The following is a 23,112-nucleotide window of genomic DNA, read 5'->3' on the forward strand; positions in this document are numbered from 1 at the left end:
AATCAAAAGCAGGGCGACTTTTGCATGGTTTTGAGGAAATTATGAGTGAGTCTTGTACCCAGGGTATAGCCCCTCCAGCCCCCCTGCTTCTACGGTCCCTGGAAATACGTGAAAAGCAATTGAAACAACCTTCCTGCCACAAAGTGTCATCACAAACTATCACCACCATGCCCATTTAAAACAAATCAAAAAGGCATTTGATAAGTCTGTTGATCAATCAAAGCCCTCTCAAGAACGACTATCTGGAAGGTCAGATTATCTGATTGCTTAATTTTAGATACGTTTTATATTTACATTGTTAGTTATTGATTTTTTCAAGTTGCACCAGCACTTCACTCGTGTCTTAGCGGGTGGCTTCCTCTGAAAAACAAGGTTTTTTCAAAGTTGGGTTCCTTTCTAGAGTGTGTGGATTTTTTCTAAATGGGCGTGCACCCCCAATTTTACTTTCCTCTACTTGCCTTGCCCCCTAATCTTACCACCCTGGCTACGCTACTGCTCATGCTCCGAGGCTAATCTTTTACTAATTCACAGAATGTTAATTCACAGAACTGAACGTTACTTCGCTCTACAGCTAATTCTTTCTTTCCAGAGAGCTCATAATCATAGGGACGCTTAGCTCACGCTAGTTTCCTGGAATCTTTCATTAAGCTGCATCACCTGTCTTCTTTAAAAACTTTAATCACACAAATTTTGATTAAATTTATTCTGATTAAAACTCAGATTAAAACTACTTTGGAATTCTGATTTGATCAATTATTGTATTTATCAACTTATTTATGTTTAACGTAGGATACTTGCCTAGACAATATCTACGGCTTATCTCAGTGTCGTAGATCAAATTTTCCTTAATAATATTTTACCTTAATGCTCTATCTAAAAATTTTGCAAGTTTTTTTCTCACAATAATGATAGTAAAGAAATCAATATATTTTGAAAATTGTCCTCTAGCCTCTTTTTCTTGCTGTAGCCTCTTATTTGGGACACAGATGGTGGCTGCTCCTTCGCAGTTTTAGCACTTGTTTTTGTTGGAAGGAAATCGCTCGCAAGGTGTTCAGTACTGAAAATGTTTCTTTACCTTCAACATGATGTGAGGTAGAAGCTTCGACATTAGTGACAAATGAGCGTTTAGCTATCGCAGAATATCGGTTTGTTGTTTGTTTTCTGCGTTTAGAAGAAGATGGCCTTTAATATGGTCGAGGAACTGAGCCTGAGTTGCAGTGATGAAGAAGATGATGCGGACTCTCCTCGCGAACTTAGACAGGAGATTAGCCTGGAAGGAGTGCTTTCCAAATGGACAAACTACTTACATGGATGGCAAGATCGGTATTTTATATTGAAGAGCGGAAACCTCTCTTACTATAAGTCGGAGTTTGATATGGCGTACGGATGTCGAGGATCAGTTAGTCTTGGGAGAGCGAAAGTTTTGGTGAGTTTCAATTTCTGAAAAAGGGGCTAGGCCAGTCGTGCATCCCACACCGAATAGACATATGACTCATCATGAGTTGTCCGCGAGAGACAAGGGTGTGACGAATCCCATTAACTGATAAATGCCATTATGGTCACTAATTCTCATAGAATTTTTTTGCTAAATTTGGGAATAATGGACTAAACTATAGTACATTCCTAAAGTGGAAACGGAATCTATGACAGATCGAATGGTAGCAAGGAATACAGAAAAGTTTTATGCAAATTTCTATGCTCTGTAGTGTAATACATTCAGTTATATATATGCCAGTCCATACAATATTGTTTTCCCTAAACGTTTTGTCCTAGTGGTCCACTGTGAGTAAACTTTGTCATCAATGTTTGTGTCTCCATTCCAGCTCTTTAATCTCTAGCTTATAGTACAAGTGTAGTGAATCTTAAATCAGGTTTTCACCTTTATGTGCTTCAAGCAAATAGCATGTTCCATCCAAATATCCACTTCCATTTCAAGCTATATTTCCATATATAAAGTCAGATTGTAAGTTATTTTTTTAAGCTTATAAAACAGTAATGCCAGTGATTTAAAAAGAGGGATTGTGTAGCATCTTTCATAAACAGTCTAACAGTAGCTATGCTGTAGCATTGAGATAAAATTTACAATCTCCCATAAAGATTTTATTCTAGGAAATCTATCCTTCCTTCGTTACCAAATAAATAACATGTATCCAATTCAAGTGCCATTGACCATTTTGCTTCAAAATTTGCACACTGGTATATTTGTACCTTATGTACATTATCAAAAAGTTTTGTTGTTATTTCTTGCTTTACATCATTTTTATGGCATTAAACATCTATCAAACATCTAAATTTTTATGGCATTAAACATCCATGGCATTAAATTCCCTTCGTTACTTTATTTTTATTTTTGTACTTTTTGCAAAATAGAGTATAGCTTTTATTCAGATGTTTTGAGTACAACACAAAGTTGAAGTAAATGTGTAAAAAAGTTGTCAATGGTTATTCAACTTGCGTTCTTTGGTTTATGAATCCTCTGTTTGCTTCTTTTTAGTGCCATGAATATGACGACTGCAGATTTGATGTTCATGTTAACGATAATATTTATTACATGAGATCAGCAGACCCAGATGAACGATCAAAGTGGATTTCAACACTAGAAGCTGCCAAGGTAACTTCCTTTAGCTTTTCAATGCCTTCGTTAGTTGTTACCTATCCATGTCATTAATAATAATAATAATACAAATATTTACAGAGGACAGCCTCAGTCACTTGAGGGCACTTTTCATGAGGGTCCTCTATTTAACTAATTGTATCGATTTATTAAAAACATTAAAAATTAAAAAAGTTCATCATATCAGGGTGGATAAAATCAGAAATAGTTGCCATTTTTCAGAAAAAGTTCCTTGATGAAGCTTATTAAGGTTTTACCTAATGTGATACTCAGAGTAGCAACTTTCAGCCACCCTGTGAGCAGTGGTGAAGCTAACCAAGAACAGGTGGTACTGCCCAAAGGGGGTCAGTAACTTTTGTACTTTTGTACAATCTGAGTACACAGAGTACACCTAGTAATTACCATTGTTTAAGCAGGCGTCCTTTTCATCGGGACCTCTGAATGGTATGGTAGTTCCTGTTAAGACAGGATGACGAACAGCTGAGATTAAATTTAAGCAAACCCCTTTTTCTGTCATGCACACTCCATCTTCCCTCCATCTCCACTTTCCTGGTAGAATAAAATGAAGATTCTCTCTCGGCAGCGGCGGCAAACTTTTTCTACTGTTTATGTTTAGCCCTTTGAATATGACTTCCTTTGCTCTCTGCAGTCTGAGAGAAAAGTATATGAATGCCAGGTTTCTCGCCATGTATGTGATATTCCTGACTTGAACAGTAAATAGGACCAACAGAACGACTCTAAACAATTTGATTTCCATAAGTACCGTCTTCAAATGGTCGATTCTTGTATAAATCAAGTGACAACAGTTTAGCCCTGTCCTGTCCGAAGCTTCTAGCAGCAAAAGACTTCTACAGCAGCAATGATGTCTTCGTTACAGTTATTCTGATCCATGATATCAAAATATTTATTTTTCTTAATGAAAGCCTTACTATGGCCAGAGTGAATATTCTTTGTGACCATGCACAGCGCAGAAAATCATCAAATTGTAAGAAAACATATGGCTCCAAAAGTCTAGGCCCTGCCTTCATGAAAAAGCAGGACCTGAGGTCCTGCCATTTCTGAAGGGTAGAAGCACAGAATAGAAATTTCATTTCTTTTCTGTGGTAGGAGTGCCATTGTTTTCTTCTATTGTGAGACAGAACCAAAAACAGGGCTACGAGGCGTTTAGGGTTTAGTTTTGTCTACGAATATTGGACGTTTAGGGTTTAGTCCAGACAAGAAATGCCTTTGAATCAGTCATATAATCAATTTTTCTTCTTCTAAAAATTGTTATCTTTTGAAATTTGTGGTCCTGCCCAAAGGATAAGCAGGAACTTTGGCTTCGCCACTGCCTGTGAGTACCCTGGTGAAAATTTATTCATGAAAAGGCATGGAATATTGTCGTTTTGCAGTACCAGCTTTCCAATATTTCTTGGGAAATCAGCGCTAAATTTGTTACTAAGTTACAAAAAAGCATTAAAAACTTTATTGATGTTAGCCATATTGTTTGCAAACATGAAATGAACACCTGCATTGAGTTATCGACAACCGAGTCATTATGAGCAGTGTTTATTGTATGTAGGGTTTTAAGATTATGAAAAGAGAGACTTGTGGAATTAATGTAGTTTGTTTTTGAACAGGGCATTTTAAAAGTCATCAAAATCAGCCTTTTTTCACCGTTATTTGTTTTCAAGTGTCTCGCTTGTTTAGAAAATCTACAGGTGTAAGTTATTTCAGTTTTCCTTTGCAGCATTTTTCAATAATTTGTTATTAAAGATAAATTCATTCTTTCCAATAGAATTCCTTTGCTAGGCACATTGTGTTTCTAAATAAAGCTGTAATTTATTGTAAGATTCCATGTTGTTTTCTGTCAATCTCAAGATGCTCAGTTTAATAAGCTTTAAACCCAGAAATCTTTTACAAGAAGCAGCTGATCGCTCGTTTTATTTGGGCTTGAATCGAAGTGAGTTCATGAGAAAATCTGCAAAGGACACATTTAATCGCATAAACAATTGTTCTAGCACGATTACAAATTTTTCTGATCAGCAGCAATTGATCAAAATCGAGACAGAACTGGGAATGGAGAAGCACACGAAAAAGTCTGAGCGAGAATCAAGTACTCGCGAAAAAGTTATTGATTCTGAAGCAAATCTCAGAAGCCAGCAAAAAGAGTCTTACTTGACAAAGTCTACTATCCATGGCCTTTCAAAGATTGAGGAATCAAAACACTGGAGTCTGAAACTTCTGTGGAGTTTAGCAATTCTGGCTCTTTTTGTTGGAAGCGTCACCAACATTGTGTTCCTTGTGGCGGAATTCCTTGAATTCCGAACATATGTGCTTGTGGAGGAGCATACAAACGATACTGCAAAGTTCCCCAGTGTCACTATTTGTAATTTGAACTGCTACCAAAAAAGCAAATTCAACAGTCTTGTCACTGATATGGAAAGACGTTTTCAAAGTTTCTTAAACAAGAGTATGGAGAGAAAAAAGGTGTTAAGTATGTTGAAACATCCTGGTTTTTTTAATTTTATGATCCATTCCAACATAACATTGACGAAAGCCACGCAGTTTGCTTCAGATAAGCTTTTCCTCGATGGTATCGAAGATTGGTGTAGATTTGGGTCTTTTCAAGATTGCAATCGAAGCGACTTCATAGATAGTTTTCTGAGCCATCATTCTGGCTTCTGTAAGACTTTCAATGTCAATGGCAAGTTTACCCAGACTCTATCCGGAGTATATGGAGGACTCAACTTAGTACTTTATGTAAATCAAGATGACTATATGAAGTTAGTACCTTATGATAATGCAGCAGGCGTTTTAGTTATGGTACATCCACAGGATGTGTTCCCACGCCCAGACAATGACTGGTTTGCCGTCCAACCAGGGACTCAGACGCTGATATCAATAGAGCAAAAGTTCATATTTCGCAAGGAAAAGCCGTACACATCAAAATGTGTTGATAGGGAGGGAGACCCAGTGTACCCAGGCCGTTATGGTGTCAATAACTGCTTGCAGTCTTGCCATCACCTGAAACTTTATGAGAGATGTGGCATTATTGCCAACTCGGCACTTTATCATTTAAGTCGAAGAGGTAAAAAGTTACCCAATCCGCCGAAAAACGTTTCAGGAGATGCTGGTACTTGCTTGCTGGAATTTTATGGAGATTTATCTTCTAAAAAAGCAACGTGTGATTGTCCCTTACCGTGCTATGAAGAAACCTTCAAACTCACTGGAACCAGCTCTCGATGGCCCACTAACGTAGACATGCAGTATTACAGACCAGTTTTGTCTAAGGTATTGAATCGAACCAATGTATCAGAAGATTTCATACGCTCCAATTTTTTGCAGTTGAACGTTTACTTCAAATCTTTCAGCTACCAGAAAGCTATGGAGGCGCCAGCAATGAATTTTTTCTCACTGGTTGCTGGTATCGGCGGGTCACTCGGGCTTTTCATTGGTGCCTCATTCTTCTCTATCCTTGAGTTTCTGACATTTATCATCACAGCTTTATTTGGTCGTTATCATAGACGAATTGGTCACCAAGGTGTGTGGTTGAGAGACAAAGGACTTACTGCGGAACAGTTCACGGGAACTCGTCGTAGCAGAGACATCGGAATGGTTGAAAACTTTAAATAAACCTCTCTAGTTTTATTTAAATTATAAAAGTTATATTATATCATATCATATCGTATGGTATTATATATATTATATAATATATTATTGTATTATATTATATTACATTATATGAAATTATATTATATTATATTATATTATATTATATTATATTATATTATATTATACTATATTATATTATATTATATTATATTATATTATATTATATTATATTATATTATATTATATTATATTATATTATATTATATTATATTATATTATATTATATTATATTATATTATATTATATTATATTATATTATATTATATTATATTATATTATATTATATTATATTATATTATATTATATTATATTATATTATATTATATTATATTATAATCATATCATATCATATCATATTGTGTCCTTGACGTTTATCCCGTGATAATGATATCAGCATCAATGCAATAATTTATTGCCACAAAAAATTGTTATTTCTATTCTTGAAAGCAACATAGTAATCAAACAGATTTTTTTTATCCTTGTGTGCCTACAAAGTTTCATATGCTGTTTTTTTGCGCAGTCACCGGAATCACCCAATTATGATATGAGGATAACCCAGGGGCGGATCCAGACGTAATTTTAGGTGGGGGCAGTTGATCATGGGGCGTCCAACAATTTTCATGAATGGGTGATATAAGAGTACGCTGTATATAACGATTTCCGACCCTAACTATGACGGAAGATCCTCTTTTTATGGTCTATGAAAATTCTTTTAAAACATTTGTATCAAAGCAGTGATATATTGTATGAGGATGACTGAAGATTTCTGATTAAAGTTTCTCTCCTGTTCGGTAAATTTGCTGGCTGAACGCTAGCCTTCCATCTTTTTTGGCATAGCGCTCTAAAACTCTTCCTGTTGTTGGAAACATGTTCCTGTAAGCCTGCATTTGTCCATGCATTTAAAAAATCAAAGCAATTGTGGGCAGGTGATACCCCCTCTGCCCCAGAAGGACATCCTATGACGATTTTTGTTCGATGGGCTATCGTCCTTGTAAGCTCATCCACTTGGGGCATTTCGTCACCCTAGTGAAAATTTCTTCATGAAAAGGCAATGAAAATGAACACCTGCATTGAATTATTGACAACCGAGTCATTATGAGCAGTGTTTATTGTATGTAGGGTTTTAAGATTATGAAAAGAGAGACTTATGGAATTAATGTGTTTGCTTTGAACACGGCATTTTAAAAGTCATGAAAATCAGCCTTTTTTCACCGTTATTTGTTTTCAAGTGTTTCGCTTGTTTAGAAAATCTACAGGTGTGAGTTATTTTCAATTTTCCTTTGCAGCATTTTTCAATAATTTGTTATTAAAGATAAATTCATACTTTCCAATAAAATTTCTTTGTTAGGCACATTGGGTTTCTAAATAAAGCTGTAATTTATTGTAAAATTCCATGTTGTTTTCTGTCAATCTCAAGATGCTCAGTTTAATAAGCTTTAAACTCAGAAATCTTTTACAAGAAGCAGCTGATCGCTCGTTTTATTTGGGCTTGAATCGAAGTGAGTTCATGAGAAAATCTGCTAAGGACACATTTAATCGCATAAAAAATTGTTCTAGCACGGTGAACGTGTGAACGTGTGATTGTCTCTAGCACGATTACAAATTTTTCTGATCAGCAGCAATTGATCGAAATCGAGACAGAACTGGGAATGGAGAAGCACACGAAAAAGTCTGAGCGAGAATCAAGTACTCGCGAAAAAGTTATTGATTCTGAAGCAAATCTCAGAAGCCAGCAAAAAGAGTCTTACTTGACAAAGTCTACTATCCATGGCCTTTCAAAGATTGAGGAATCAAAACACTGGAGTCTGAAACTTCTGTGGAGTTTAGCAATTCTGGCTCTTTTTGTTGCAAGTGTCACTAACATTGTGTTCCTTGTGGCGGAATTCCTTGAATTCCAAACATATGTGCTTGTGGAGGAGCATACAAACGATACTGCAAAGTTCCCCAGTGTCACTATTTGTAATTTGAACAACTACCAAAAAAGCAAATTCAACAGTCTTGTCACTGATATGGAAAGACGTTTTCAAAGTTTCTTAAACAAGAGTATGGAGAGGAAAAAGGTGTTAAGTATGTTGAAACATCCTGGTTTTTTTAATTTTATGATCCATTCCAACATAACATTGACGAAAGCCACGCAGTTCGCTTCAGATAAGCTTTTCCTCGATGGTATCGAAGATTGGTGTAGATTTGGGTCTTTTCAAGATTGCAATCGAAGCGACTTCACAGATAGTTTTCTGAACCATCATTCTGGCTTCTGTAAGACTTTCAATGTCAATGGCAAGTTTACCCAGACTCTATCCGGAGTATATGGAGGACTCAACTTAGTACTTTATGTAAATCAAGATGACTATATGAAGTTAGTACCTTATGATAATGCAGCAGGCGTTTTAGTTATGGTACATCCACAGGATGTGTTCCCACGCCCAGACAATGACTGGTTTGCCGTCCAACCAGGGACTCAGACGCTGATATCAATAGAGCAAAAGTTCATATTTCGCAAGGAAAAGCCGTACACATCAAAATGTGTTGATAGGGAGGGAGACCCAGTGTACCCAGGCCGTTATGGTGTCAATAACTGCTTGCAGTCTTGCCATCAATTGAAACTTTATGAGAGATGTGGCATTATTGACAACGCAGCACTTTATCATTTAAGTCGAAGAGGTAAAAAGTTACCCAATCCGCCGAAAAACGTTTCAGGAGATGCTGGTACTTGCTTGCTGGAATTTTATGGAGATTTATCTTCTAAAAAAGCAACGTGTGATTGTCCCTTACCGTGCTATGAAGAAACCTTCAAACTCACTGGAACCAGCTCTCGATGGCCCACTAACGTAGACATGCAGTATTACAGACCAGTTTTGTCTAAGGTATTGAATCGAACCAATGTATCAGAAGATTTCATACGCTCCAATTTTTTGCAGTTGAACGTTTACTTCAAATCTTTCAGCTACCAGAAAGCTATGGAGGCGCCAGCAATGAATTTTTTCTCACTGGTTGCTGGTATCGGCGGGTCACTCGGGCTTTTCATTGGTGCCTCATTCTTCTCTATCCTTGAGTTTCTGACATTTATCATCACAGCTTTATTTGGTCGTTATCATAGACGAATTGGTCACCAAGGTGTGTGGTTGAGAGACAAAGGACTTACTGCGGAACAGTTCACGGGAACTCGTCGTAGCAGAGACATCGGAATGGTTGAAAACTTTAAATAAACCTCTCTAGTTTTTTTTAAATTATAAAAGTTATATTATATCATATCATATCGGATGGTATTATATATATTATATAAAATAATATTGTATTATATTATATTACATTATATGAAATTATATTATATTATATTATATTATATTATATTATATTATATTATATTATATTATATTATATTATATTATATTATATTATATTATATTATATTATATTATATTATATTATATTATATTATATTATATTATATTATATTATATTTTATTATATTATATTATATTATATTATATTATATTATATTATATTTTATTATATTATATTATATTATATTATATTATATTATATTATATTATATTATATTATATTATATTATATTATATTATATTATATTATATTATATTATATTAATTATATTATATTATATTATATTATATTATTTTATATTATATTATATTATAGTATATTATATTATATTATATCATATCATATCATATCATATCATATCATATCATATCATATCATATCATATCATATCATATCATATCATATCATATCATATCATATCATATCATATCATATCATATCATATCATATCATATCATATCATATCATATCATATCATCATAAATGCCAAGATTTGCTATCAAAAATTATTGTAATTTATATTCTTGAAAGCATTATAATGATCAAACAGATTTGTGTTTATTCTTGTGTGGCCACATGGTTTTTTTCGCTCTTCATTTCAACATCCATAGGCTTCACCCGAGGAATCATGATGTTGATACTGCTTTGACATCTAAACCTTAGATTTTAAATCCTCGACCTTGATAAAGCTCAATGTTTCTTGTGTTATTTTGCAAACACGCCACGAGTATCTATCACTGGAAAAGAGGTGATTTTTACCTGAAAAGCGTAGCGTTACATGCAGATAGGCAACTCAATCTACCAAGCAACAGGGCAGACTTTGATTTTCAACAAACCTAAACAACAATCTTATCTTTTCCATCTATAACATCCGTTTTCCTTTGCTCGGACTTTGCTCTTATCGCATTCGGGTATTTTCCTAGCATCAATTAGAAAAAGAAGCTGATGACCAGGTTCTGATGACCAGGTTCTGATGACCAGGTTCTGATGACCAGGTTCTGATGACCAGGTTCTGATGACCAGGTTCTGATGACCAGGTTCTGATGACCAGGTTCTGATGACCAGGTTCTGATGACCAGGTTCTGATGACCAGGTTCTGATGACCAGGTTCTGATGACCAGGTTCTGATGACCAGGTTCTGATGACCAGGTTCTGATGACCAGGTTCTGATGACCAGGTTCTGATTACGAGGTTCTGATGACCAGGTTCTGATGACCAGGTTCTGATGACCAGGTTCTGATGACCAGGTTCTGATGACCAGGTTCTGATTACGAGGTTCTGATGACCAGGTTCTGATGACCAGGTTCTGATGACCAGGTTCTGATGACCAGGTTCTGATGACCAGGTTCTGATGACCAGGTTCTGATTACGAGGTTCTGATGACCAGGTTCTGATGACCAGGTTCTGATGACCAGGTTCTGATGACCAGGTTCTGATGACCAGGTTCTGATGACCAGGTTCTGATGACCAGGTTCTGATGACCAGGTTCTGATGACCAGGTTCTGATGTTTTGGAATCTATATAGATAAACCTGAGATAACCGCTTTTGTGTAGACAGAGTGAGTTCATTTTCACCTTAGTAACATTTTCACTCCATTGGTAACATTTTCAACAGGCAAGCTGCACTGATTGAGTAACCTTGAAAGTAACGTGATCGCGATTATGATTGGTCTTTTTCGATCCACAACTGGTTATATATATTTCCTAGCGTAGAGTTTTCGATCTATGTTCTGGCGTTTTATACTCTGAAGAGTGTCACACGAAAAGCTTTAGTATGACTAAAAATTTTTTCGCTTTTTTTCAAAGCCATTTTTGGTCCTCTTCTTGTATATAAACATCGTGGCTCAATTTATTGTGCATGCTTGATATAATTGCAGCTCTCTTGTTCTTTTGCAGCAAGCAGAATCAGGCTATGGATCTGAAACACATCTGCCAAAGGTGGCCTCGGTGCTGTCCTTAACCTCCCTTCCAAGTTTACAGTCCTCCTCATCTTTCAAGGTATTCAGCAGTTTTTAAAGACGTATGATATTCATTAATATATTAAAAAATAAGAACGTAACTGGGTATGCAATTGACGACAGAGATCAACGAATACTGATCATTAATTAGCTTGCTGTTTGTACCAGGTTGGCAATATTAAATGCATTTCTAGGCATCTCATGTCGCATTAAGCGTGAAACTCGGAATAGCAACTTAGAACCGTCCTGTTCTCTACACCGAATTGCGTATCTTGGACATCATATACTGTAAATCCTCGAATAAGCTTGGGGGCTTATTTGCAAAAATGATTTTTTTGGTGGGGGCTTATTCGAGGGGGGGGGGGGGATTTTTCGAGGATTTATGGTATTCTATTGACAGGATAAGCATCATTAACGCTTAGGTCAGTTTTCTAATGTTGATATCAAGCCAAAGATGTTTTAAAGAAAATCATTTTCACTTTCAAAATATTACAAGATGAAAGATAACATAAGAATTGCTGCTATAGACAATTTTCTTTCCTTATAGAGAGGCGATGGCTTAAAAGAGAAACTTCTTGAAATGGAGACATTTCGTGACATCCTTTGTCGTCAGATTGACACGCTACAATCTTATTTCGATTCCTGTGCCGACAAGAACCCAAGATTTGAGACTCAAGGACTGGACCTTGACGATGATGACTTTGATGCTGGTGGGTGTCCGATATAACATAGCCTAGAACTGTAGATGATATAAATCGCCTTAATTATAGATAATATTATAAATAAAAGTATTAGACTTTCTTGAATAAAACTATTTGATCCATGTTGACGATGAAGGTGAATCAAATCGATTAATCAATTCATTTTAATGGGTTGAATTAATAGCTTGGTTAGTAGATATTGAGTTGAATTGAAAACTGATTCCATATTCCGCAATTTTTAGATGACTTGTCCGCCACTCCAACCCCACACGACGGCAATAACTATTTGCAATCGCATCACTTAAGCCGACAGGCAGTCGATTTTCGTGGCGAAGCGATCACATTCAAAGCGACCACTGATGGGGTACTCCAGGTTTTATCCCACTGCATCGAATTAATGTCCAAAAGAGAAGACCAATGGAAGCGGAGGCTGGAAAAGGTCAGTACTTGCGAATACTAAGCATGTATGTGTAATTTCCGGAATGAACATTCACTTGCACACTATTTCAAAAAAATACTATTCGGAAAATGAAACCAAAATTTTGTAATCTGAGAATTAGGGGATATGTATTTGTAAAGAAAGATAGCTATTTTATTTGAGTAGATAACTGCATTATGTTATAATATATAATAATAATAATAAATAATAATAAATTCTTTGATTAAGGTTGGCGTAGCTGATAGCATAAGGCTAATTAATGTCAGCCATAATTTATACAACAGCATGAGTAACTAAAAAGAATTGATAATATAGAGTTGATGGTAACTCTGCCCCCCGCCCCAGCGAGTCGAGAGCCCCCCTAGCGAGCCAAGAGCCCCCGCCCCAGCGAGCCGAGAGCCCCCGCCCCACAAAAGCCCTTGAATTTTCTTCATATGAGAATGTAGTTATTGCACAGGGCTGTTATATATTCTACGGAACTTGTTTATCCCTTACATCCTCAACATGCAAAAATGTTTCCCTTTCCGGCAGGAACGTGACAGAAGCAAGAGACTTCAAGAGCAATACAAGGAGGCTCTAGATAAGTTGAAAGTTTCTTCTTTTGTTGGTGGTCCAGATTACGAGGTACGTCACTGTTATGCTTCTTACTTTAGATTGAAATATCTCTGATAAAAATTTGATTCGTTTTTGCATAATCCATAATTGTATTTATAAAACTCAAGTAAGAGAAAATTCGAGTATCCTTTATTTTGGTAAGAGTAAACTCGCAAACAAATGTATGATAAATAAAAAGGATTTATTTCCAATTTAATTTCACACCTCAGAGCATTCGTGTCTCAGCCACGACATTTTAAATGCTGCAAGTTCAGTTTATAACCGATCGTTTGTAGTTCATTTTCAATATCGAAGTTTTAAACCATTCTTTTATATCGAGCAAGTTATGAATTTACAGCCGTGCCTTTATTTAATTACTTAATGATCCTTGCTTCCATAGCTCCTTTCCGAATTTTCATTTTATCCTTTCCATGTTTTCGTTCCAATTTTTCCTTGTTTCATTTCCACCTTCTCTTGTTTTCATTTCCACTCTCCAACATAACCCGTGTTTATCCCAAATCTCATTTTGTTACAGGAAGGCCCATACAGCAAATTGAACGAGGAAGAATTTTTCGATGCCGTTGAGACTGCCCTTGACCGCGAAGACGAAGAATCTGAACTGGTTGGTTTTTTAACATTTTAAATGCATCAGCTTTTATGCAGAATTTCCCTGTGGTTTCTCTAAACGATTTTATATCTTATAAGCTCTCTCAAAGTAGCTAAATTGGAACTTAATTTCAATCCATTGTTTATTTTGTAGACAAGCAGTACAAAGGAGAGAATACCGCCTCCTCCGGATGACAGTGTGTTTGTTGAATTAGTTAAACACCGGCTTTCAGATGAGGTACCTATATATTCATACCATCTAATGTATTTAAAGTGCCTGTGACATGATTTGTTTTATTCTCTTAATTGAAGCGTTGCACTGCTCTTATAGTAGATCTGAACTTTTTTTTAAAAAAAGAGATATTGAAATTAAGCAAAATAGTGCGGCCTAGCCAAGTCGCTTTATCATCATTCGCCGTTCTCTTGTGACGTCATGGGAGGAACTCGTTATTGTAACAATGTAAGCGCTACCTTCAAAAATCTCATCCTCGCTGCCACTACTTTCTCTGGAAATATAGCTCATCTTGGACCTTTTAGATTTTTCCTCATTGACTACGTTACAAAAACTAGAAAGTTGAGGCGATCGTGTCCCTCCCGTTACGTCACTGTCTACTCATTCTGAAAACCAAGATGGCGAATTTTGGCGTAGAAGATCGCCAATAACTCCTTCATTTCTCACGAAACGTAAAAACTAACCTCAGAAATGAAAATAACAGGCCTTTTTACATAAGAATAGATATATAAACCCAAAAGCACGAAAATCATGTCACAGGCACTTTAAGCTAACATTATCTGACTGCAAGATTGCCTTTGTGTTAGTTTTTATATACCACGAGATTGCCTTTGTGTTAGTTTTTATATACCACGAGATTGCCTTTGTGTTAGTTTTTATATACCACGAGATTGCCTTTGTGTTAGTTTTTATATACCACGAGATTGCCTTTGTGTTAGTTTTTATATACCACGAGATTGCCTTTGTGTTAGTTTTTATATACCACGAGATTGCCTTTGTGTTAGTTTTTATATACCACGAGATTGCCTTTGTGTTAGTTTTTATATACCACGAGATTGCCTTTGTGTTAGTTTTTATATACCACGAGATTGCCTTTGTGTTAGTTTTTATATACCACGAGATTGCCTTTGTGTTAGTTTTTATATACCACGAGATTGCCTTTGTGTTAGTTTTTATATACCATGAGATTGCCTTTGTGTTAGTTTTTATATACCACGAGATTGCCTTTGTGTTAGTTTTTATATACCACGAGATTGCCTTTGTGTTAGTTTTTATATAAAGAATTCTTCCTTTTCTTACCTACATTTTGGTATGCACTTTGTTTTTGTACATTATTTGGCAATCTATCCTATATTCTTGAAATTTGGCCTTTCTCTCATGATTTAATTAGCTATTTTGATATAAACTGTTTCCTTTGAAAATACAATTTCATTGTTTGAATATTTTTCGTATATCTGTATATTCCCTTGATTTTGAAAACCTCCGCATTGGCCGTCCGCAAGAGAGTTTCTAAATACAGTTTTTGCCATGCCTTTGTTCCATGCCGCTTCGCAGTTATTTCTTAGGTCTTATAACGTTTCCGAAGGTAAGTCCTTCTTGTTTCCAAAATGGAATGCAAAGTAGAAGAAGTTGTCTTGCATATTTCACGATGTTATCTTTCTGACTCTTCGTGATTTCAGGTTACCGGAAAAGTAAGAGAAAGTCTCATGCTAGTCAAGGAAGATGTGACCAAAGATAGCAGCGGGTGGGACATGGTCCTAGAAGACGGGGATCTCAAGGTACCTACAAGTTATCCACTATTCACACGCTATATCACACATTAGATGTTTTTTATGCTACAGGCACCGATTTTATTTATGTTAAATTTTTATGTTGATTACGGTTTGGTGACGCTGTCTTTTCCACTGCAGGCGGCATATTAAGATGCTTAATTGCTTGTTGTAGTTTATTTTATCTTTGATAAGAAAACTTACTATTAAATGTCTTTGTATTTTGTTTAAATTTCGAAAAATGCTACTGGCTAGCAGCTTCACTTTCTTTGCAAGCAACAGAGACTCCTATTTTGATCTGCTTTTCGGAATTCTTTAAATTTTTAGCGAATCATTAACTAAACCAATTTTTGTTCTTCGACTCTTCCCCCCTTGCGGAACTAATCGCTGTAACATCAGAGTTTTATAATAAGATTGTCGTTATATCCAATCGCAATACATTGGCTGGCTGCAAGATTGCGTTTGTACTAATTTTCTTTTGCGAGCCTTCAATGGCGGGATGATGTTTATTTATTACCCTGAGTTTATGCTTGCTCTTCTCCCTTTTCAGGTTTACCGAAAAGACTTCGAAGTAGATGGTATAGTTTGTGATCCATTGAAAGCATCACACATTGTGCAGGTTGGAAATTCGTGATTCTTATATCAGGATTTAGATCCTTGTATTCATCACTCGTTGTTTGTCGCTGCTAATTGCAGCGATTTTTAAATGTTGTTTTTAACTGCTTCGCAAATAGTTTTTTACAATGTCTGTTCTTTCCTAGGGAGTTACTGGGCGAGAAATGTGTCATTATTTTTTTGATAAAGATGTTCGTATGGATTGGGACAGTAAGTTTTAATGTTAACTTTTTAATATTAAAGAATTTTTAAATGAACTATACGAGCCAATGTAGGAATATAGAAATCTGCACGAGGCCTCTGCTCTTTCTTGGAGGCTTCATCCATGTGAGGCTGTGAAGGATTCTGATCGGTGAAAATGAGTCCAATCAGGGACTTCCTTTTTATCTCTCACATTTTTGTAGCATCAAATATAAGAATTTTTGTGTACGAAGGAAATTTACTTATTTCGACACATTCATAACTGTCTACAACAGCATCTTAAAAGTACCAGTATTCTTAGTACACAGCGACAGGTGCCTACCTTTACCTATTGGCATATTTCGATTCAAGTGTGGAGTGACATGTTGCAAAAATTAGGCCACCTTGAAGCGTTTAAAGGCAATCTGTCACGACGTTGATTGATTATAAGAATAAAGGGATATTTTATTGTTTCCAGTCCCCCTTTCATTTATCGCATTGTAAAAAATATGGCGGAGCGCTGGAATTGTGTTCCAGCTATTGTTCTCGTTAACCAATCCACAGTGAGACAGATTGCCTTTAAACGCGAAAGGAAATATGAAAATCTTCCATGTATGAAAGTAGAGTTTCTGAAAATAGAGGAAGTCTCTGAATTTCGTTTCAAGCCAGTTTGTCTGTTAATCTCAACCAAATTCCGGCTCTTCATTCGAAATGAAGATAAGAGCTGTAACGTCAGCAGGGATTGGAAAATGCCCACCCATGGAGTTGGCTGTCTTGAAGCGATTCTCTTGTGGCTATACTGTGATTTTCTGATGAATTGAAGTCTTGTGCACCTTCATTCGTTGATGCTGATTTGAAAGGACATTTTCATTTCTTATTTTGTTATTTTACGTTTTTTAACCATGGTAATCCCGCCAGTCAAGAATGACGGCCTTTCAGGGGATAGTGTATGAAGTCTTACAAATCAAATAAACAGTTAAGGGTAAATCCTCAGCCTAATAACAAGAATAAGGAAATGACCAGAGGATGCCTGCTTGACTTCCTGTTCACAATGGTTTCAAACTCTAGCATCTCGCTATTAAAATGCTCTTTGACCAATATAAGTTTTCATTAGTAGGACTTAGAGAACGGTTGCAGTTTTTCGAATTGTTCATACTTGATGTCAATTTTTCATACTTCATATCAATTTTTTCTTACTTGATCGTTACTATTGCGTCTTTTAGGCACTGTTGAAAAATGTCGAGTTTTGGAGAAGCTGTCCGACAATACAATGGTATTTCACCAAGTGCACAAGCGGGTATGGCCTTCGTCACAAAGGGACACGGTCTTCGCGTCACATATTAGAAAACTTAGTCTTTCAGAGGAGGGCGAAAGGCTTAAAAACGAAATCGAAAACGCCTGGATGGTCACTAACTGGGCAACGGATCACGACGACGCGCCGGTGAGTTCACAGATTTTATTTTGACAGAATCAACAGTGCTTTCTTAGACCACCAGGACCTTGCAAAGTCTGTCTTTTCCACTGTTTTTATGTCATTGATCTCGTCGTTTTTCTGTCTGGAACTCTGATAGCTGTTGTTAACAAATGAATGAAGAAGGTACACCTTAACGCTTTTCTGCAAGATCTCCCAAGTTTCTTTGTCTGCAAAGATAAACTTAAAGTAGGATTTTGTCCTCTTAAAGGAGGAGCGTACTCTGCAGGCTCATAAGAGCCCGTTAATTACTGCTTTTGCAGACAGTTTGTGGACTGCCGACATCTAAATCCCATTTTATCAGCACCAATCAGTTTACATATCCAACCTGGTTTTTTAATTCCTTTCCTTTTTCTTACACCTTTTTCAAAATAGAAACAGCATCCAGAACTATTAGTCGTATTAGAATGATTTAATACGCTGGAAATCTTTTTCTTTTAATTCTTCTAAAACTTGATAAAGGAGAAGAAGGGGATGGAGATAGCCATCTTGTCTGTCAACTCCTGTGTTATTTTTGCCACTGAATCCGACTAAGATCATAAAGAGCTTCTAATTTTCCTTAGAACTCGATGTAAGCTGCAACTATCTCCCTTATTTTAGACAGATTATATTTCACTTTTATCAGAAAATTCCCCACAAAGACTGAAGAGATCTTCTGAAATACGTAGCAATGAATGGGTTAAAACTTTCTCTATGGTCCTAGGACGTACGCAGAAATGTTATCTCTCTTCGACTGCAATTAGCGGTTTGTAAACATCGTCATCAGTCGTTGTTACTCTGTATGGTTTTGTTCTGAAATACAGCAAATATTGATTGCTTTGTTAGGCTTGTTGTTCCCTCAAAGTTTGCAGTGTCCGAGTATTGTAGGATGCCTTTGAGCATAGCGCATGTGGATGAGGAAGAAGGTTTAGCATGGCCAAAGAGCTATCTTGCTTTATTGGCCATAATATCTGATGTTGTATTTAAACCCCCAAATCGCTTTGGATCGTCTCCTATTTGTCTCTGTCTTTTAAGCACGCAGCTTTTTACTGAACTTTTCATAGGGTTGCTTGAAAATTTCTATATGCAACCAGTTTATGCACTGCAAGAGCATTGCTGGATTTGTAAAAGTAGACGACTTACTGTTGTTAATCAAGACTTTAAACTTCATAAGTGAATTTATAGTTCAACCTTGAGACCATCTATTTCTGCAGATCAGTCAGAGAGAGTCTGTACCACACTGTTCACTGAAAAGCAGATTTCTCACCATAATGCAAGAAACAATTAACATCAAATCTAAATGCAGCGCATTTAAGTGACAAAAAATAGGAGAACAGAGCGCAATTTACCCACCACAAAACGGTTAAGAAAGCTTACCATTTCTTTTGAAAAGAAGTCCGGATGCCTGGATTAAATAGAGAACAATATAGTTACAAACTTTGGGAAGCTAAAAGATCCACTCGGTCACGTACAGTACAATCAATTTCCGAGTCATACTTCAATTTTAAAGTTATAGAGCTGCAGATGTCTGGAAATTTTAGTATGCAAAGACCAATATGAAGTTAAAGAGCTGACGATACCTGGAAGTCTTATATGCCTAGGCCAATTTTAATGCTTAGTCCTTATCCTCGACTTGTTCTTTGTTCCAATTCAGTATTTATAGGGCGCTAGTGATAAAACAATTCGTAACCCAATTTGTTTGAAAACTCAATGAATTACTCTGAAATCTTGTAATGTGCCCCCATCTCAATCTAGAAACACGTAGCCAATGATCAAAAACTGCTGAAGGTTCGGGCTGCAAAATTCAGTTTGTCAGGGGGTAGAAACAATGGAGGTTCCGGGTGATTATGATTTTGATCATTCTTATGATAATATTAGCCAAAACTGTGAATTTAAATCAGAGGAACCAAGTTAGAAAACAGTCTTAGAAAAATTGTAACGGCAGTTAGTGTTGCATAACACAAGCAATGAATGGCGTTAACCACAAAATGTAAACTGCTCAAGATAAAAAATGGCTTTTTGATGCCGATGATAAGGCTGTTCTTGTGGAAACCGCTCCACGATACAAAGCTCATCAGAAAAAAGGTCACAGTCTGTAAGGCCCTTAGGAATAGCTTATGTCGTGTGATAGCGCGTTTTACCAAATCAGCTTTCCATGAACAATCTCATTCGTTCTTATTTCGTCAGCTCAGCAGAAGGAGCTATCTCTATAACGATCGTTTGAAGTTTTTGTGATAGAAAATTCATTTCTTTACACCAAAATAAAGGCTTAGCTCCGCGTTTTGACTATTAATGATGGTTGGGTGTAATATTTTTGTAGTTGGCCATTTCTGTTGCGTGTTATCGCTGTATATCCACAAATTAATGCCCCCCCCCGTTCGAATAGGCATTCGCCTAAAGCAGCCAAAAATCTAACGAGTACCCCCCTTGAATGAGCTCCCTTTAGCCTCAAATGGTTATAGTTTTGATGAAGACATGGGCATTTATAATGAACTTGGATAGGGGTTAAAAGTACATAAATTAGGATTTTAATGTAACGGTGTGTGAGGTATTGCTGGTTAAGTTAACCAATTTATTCATTAGGCCTGTCTCTGTGTGGATAGATATGTGGCTGTCGAGGAGTGATTTTTCAATGTGATTGCGAGGTTCAGTAAACTTCATTGTTAAAACAAGATTCCTTGAAATTTCGATAAAGTCTGTCTGAGATCATTAGCTATTCAGTGAGATCTGAGGACTGTGACATTTTGCCCCCGGATAAATTCGAATCATTGAGTATAATTTCCCCCCGGATTAGTTCCATGTAAATCTTTCGTTGCGACAGCGAAATTGTTATTATTGTTGCAAGAATTCAAAATAGTAACGATGCTCTGCTTCTGTTACAGGCAAACAAATATGTCCGTGCTGTTGCCCGGGTAACTATGTTTTGTCAGACCTTTGTCAGGCCGGGGGTCAATACCAAGACGCTAAACAGAGAAAACATGTTCTGCAAGCTTACATACACTGCGCAAGGTATGCCCGTTGAGTCTTTCTAGCTAAATCTTTAAAAACAGTTTATGTGATACCACACCCGTTTGAATAGTGATGTGTGAACTCTCATTTGCTGTTATTGACGGAGAAATGAATCTGATTTGCGTTTTAACACTATCTAGAACTTTTCTGTTGATATAAAAATGATTTTCTTTATCTATGCATGAAGATGATGATGTCATGCCTTAGAGTATACGTTTTCCAATTTCAGTCAATCCTGGCGGTTGGGCGCCACCTTCGGCAGTACGCGCCGTTTCAAAGAGAGAGTACCCCAAGTTTTTACGAAAATTTAGTGGTTTTGTCCAAGAGGTGACTAATGGCAAGCAGATCATGATGTAAAGAAATCAAAATCGTAAGCAAATGAAAAATATGACCTGGGGTTGATAACAGGCAAGCGCTCGACCCTATTTAGCGATGAGCTCCTCTCAAGACTTGTCACAGCTACAGTCCTTGGCGCTGGGCCTATCACAAATTGAAGAACGCTTGGTGATTCAAGGAATTATCAGAAATTACAAACAGAAAGCAGAAACGATTATCATAATTTCTATATATATTGGTATTTACTACCCTAAGAGTGTTATTTTTTCCCTTAACTTACGCTTAGGTGGGGCTGTAATAAATTAACAAATTCATCGAGTTCTTCTCAGCCTACATTTGTAACGTTTTATATCCTTCGATTTTTATTAACGCTACTCTCGTAATTTCAATCTGTATCTTGAAGTACTGATAGCTCGAAGAAAAGGACTGAAATATAACCAACATCTTCAATTTTACAAAATCGTCAGTTCGAAAAGAAACTTCAGCATATTTTCAAAATGGTATCCTTCAAATTCAGATCTTGTGGCTTTTGCTCGGAGCAATAGTCTTTCTCTTGATGGATACAAGCCTCTTTTTGAAAAAGCCATTGTGTTTCGTTTGAGTATGTTGGAAAACCCTATCCTGGTTCTGCTACAGTTGTCCTGGTCATGCAGCAGTTGAATCAAGGAAGCTATATTCATTTGCAGTATTATAATACAATATGCACAGCGACACTTTGCTTAACCTCTTGGAAGGAGAACACTTTAAACGCAACGAAAAGTGAAAATCGCTGTAACCCGTTGAAGATTTTTGACAGTATTGATTCCTGAAAAGTTTAGGAAATCAATGTACGTTTGTGTTCGTTTCAATATGACATACAATATCTACTGGTTATTTTGTTTGAAAAGTAGTCTTTCAAATTTTGAACGTATTTCTGTCAAATTTAAAAGTTTAAACACTCGCAGCCGTATATTTGATCCAAGTCCCTCTAAGGAATCTCTTATGCACAAAGACATGTAAATCCTGACACAGTCAAAAAAGGATTTTAATTTTCATGGTACTCTATCTCGTGAAATACGATAAGTTTAACTTTGCTAGCAATGGCTAACTCAATGTGTACGCTTTTCTAAATGAGGATTCCAATGAAGCTAGCATTTGTTGTGCAGAAGATTTGCAAAGAAAATCGTTAGATTTTGTATAAAAAATGCTTTGATTTTGATAGCTTGAATATGCAGTCAGATATCTCGAAAGTCCAACTTTAAAATCAGTTTTCATTCACGCCTTCTAACTTTGAATTGATCTTTATATTTTTATTGGGATGTTAAGAAATATGGACTGTTCGAACTTTGTGACTGGGTTTTTCTGAGATTTGTAAACCTAATTTTACCTTCTTACGTGTTTTCAAATGGCTTAATGTTTATAATGTCATTGTGTGTTTATGCTTAATAGCTACTAATTTAACAAATACTGCCTAGAATGATTCATATACAACGTACGTTGTTGTCCTTCAGTGTATAGGAAAAATAGTACATTAGTAGATTAGCTTTGATTTATAATCAGTGTTGTCAAATTAGTTGTAGGTATGACTCTAATATTTTGATCATTTAAAGAATTAAATTCTTCTCTCCTATGCATTCATATACATAGTTTATCTTGCGTCTGGAGCTGTATCTATTGAAAACAATGATGAATGAGGATTTGAAATGTGTCATTTTGCAGCAAACGGTAAAATCAGAACTTTCATTGTTGAGCAATTGAAACAATTGAAAGCACACCTACTGGCTGATCAAAAACGTTAACTACAAAACACGACTCCCGGGAAGAACTGCAAAATTAACATATTTAGATAT

The 23,112-nt window shown here is 36.2% G+C and overlaps 3 protein-coding genes across 3 annotated transcripts; all 3 read left to right on the forward strand.

The window, feature by feature from the left end:
• Positions 1–1,004: 1,004 nt before the first annotated feature.
• Positions 1,005–22,900, forward strand: LOC135686983 (ceramide transfer protein). Its single transcript, XM_065203400.2, has 14 exons — positions 1,005–1,426; positions 2,495–2,611; positions 11,510–11,611; positions 12,119–12,281; positions 12,515–12,711; positions 13,243–13,335; positions 13,841–13,927; positions 14,066–14,149; positions 15,604–15,702; positions 16,244–16,312; positions 16,455–16,518; positions 17,712–17,929; positions 20,821–20,947; positions 21,177–22,900. Exons 1-14 carry the CDS (start codon positions 1,178–1,180, stop codon positions 21,302–21,304), a joined length of 1,797 nt encoding a protein of 598 aa, XP_065059472.2. The 5' UTR covers positions 1,005–1,177; the 3' UTR covers positions 21,305–22,900.
• On the forward strand, positions 2,623–6,297 carry LOC135686984 (acid-sensing ion channel 1C-like). Its single transcript, XM_065203401.2, has one exon. It carries the CDS (start codon positions 4,451–4,453, stop codon positions 6,227–6,229), a length of 1,779 nt encoding a protein of 592 aa, XP_065059473.2. The 5' UTR covers positions 2,623–4,450; the 3' UTR covers positions 6,230–6,297.
• LOC135687471 (acid-sensing ion channel 1C-like) lies at positions 6,627–9,475 on the forward strand. The gene has a single exon (XM_065204029.2). It carries the CDS (start codon positions 7,918–7,920, stop codon positions 9,472–9,474), a length of 1,557 nt encoding a protein of 518 aa, XP_065060101.2. The 5' UTR covers positions 6,627–7,917; the 3' UTR covers position 9,475.
• Positions 22,901–23,112: the final 212 nt, after the last annotated feature.

Source organism: Rhopilema esculentum, chromosome 20 (assembly GCF_057945365.1).
Source record: "Rhopilema esculentum isolate cy_ngs chromosome 20, ASM5794536v1, whole genome shotgun sequence".
Classification (NCBI taxonomy): Eukaryota; Metazoa; Cnidaria; class Scyphozoa; order Rhizostomeae; family Rhizostomatidae; genus Rhopilema; species Rhopilema esculentum.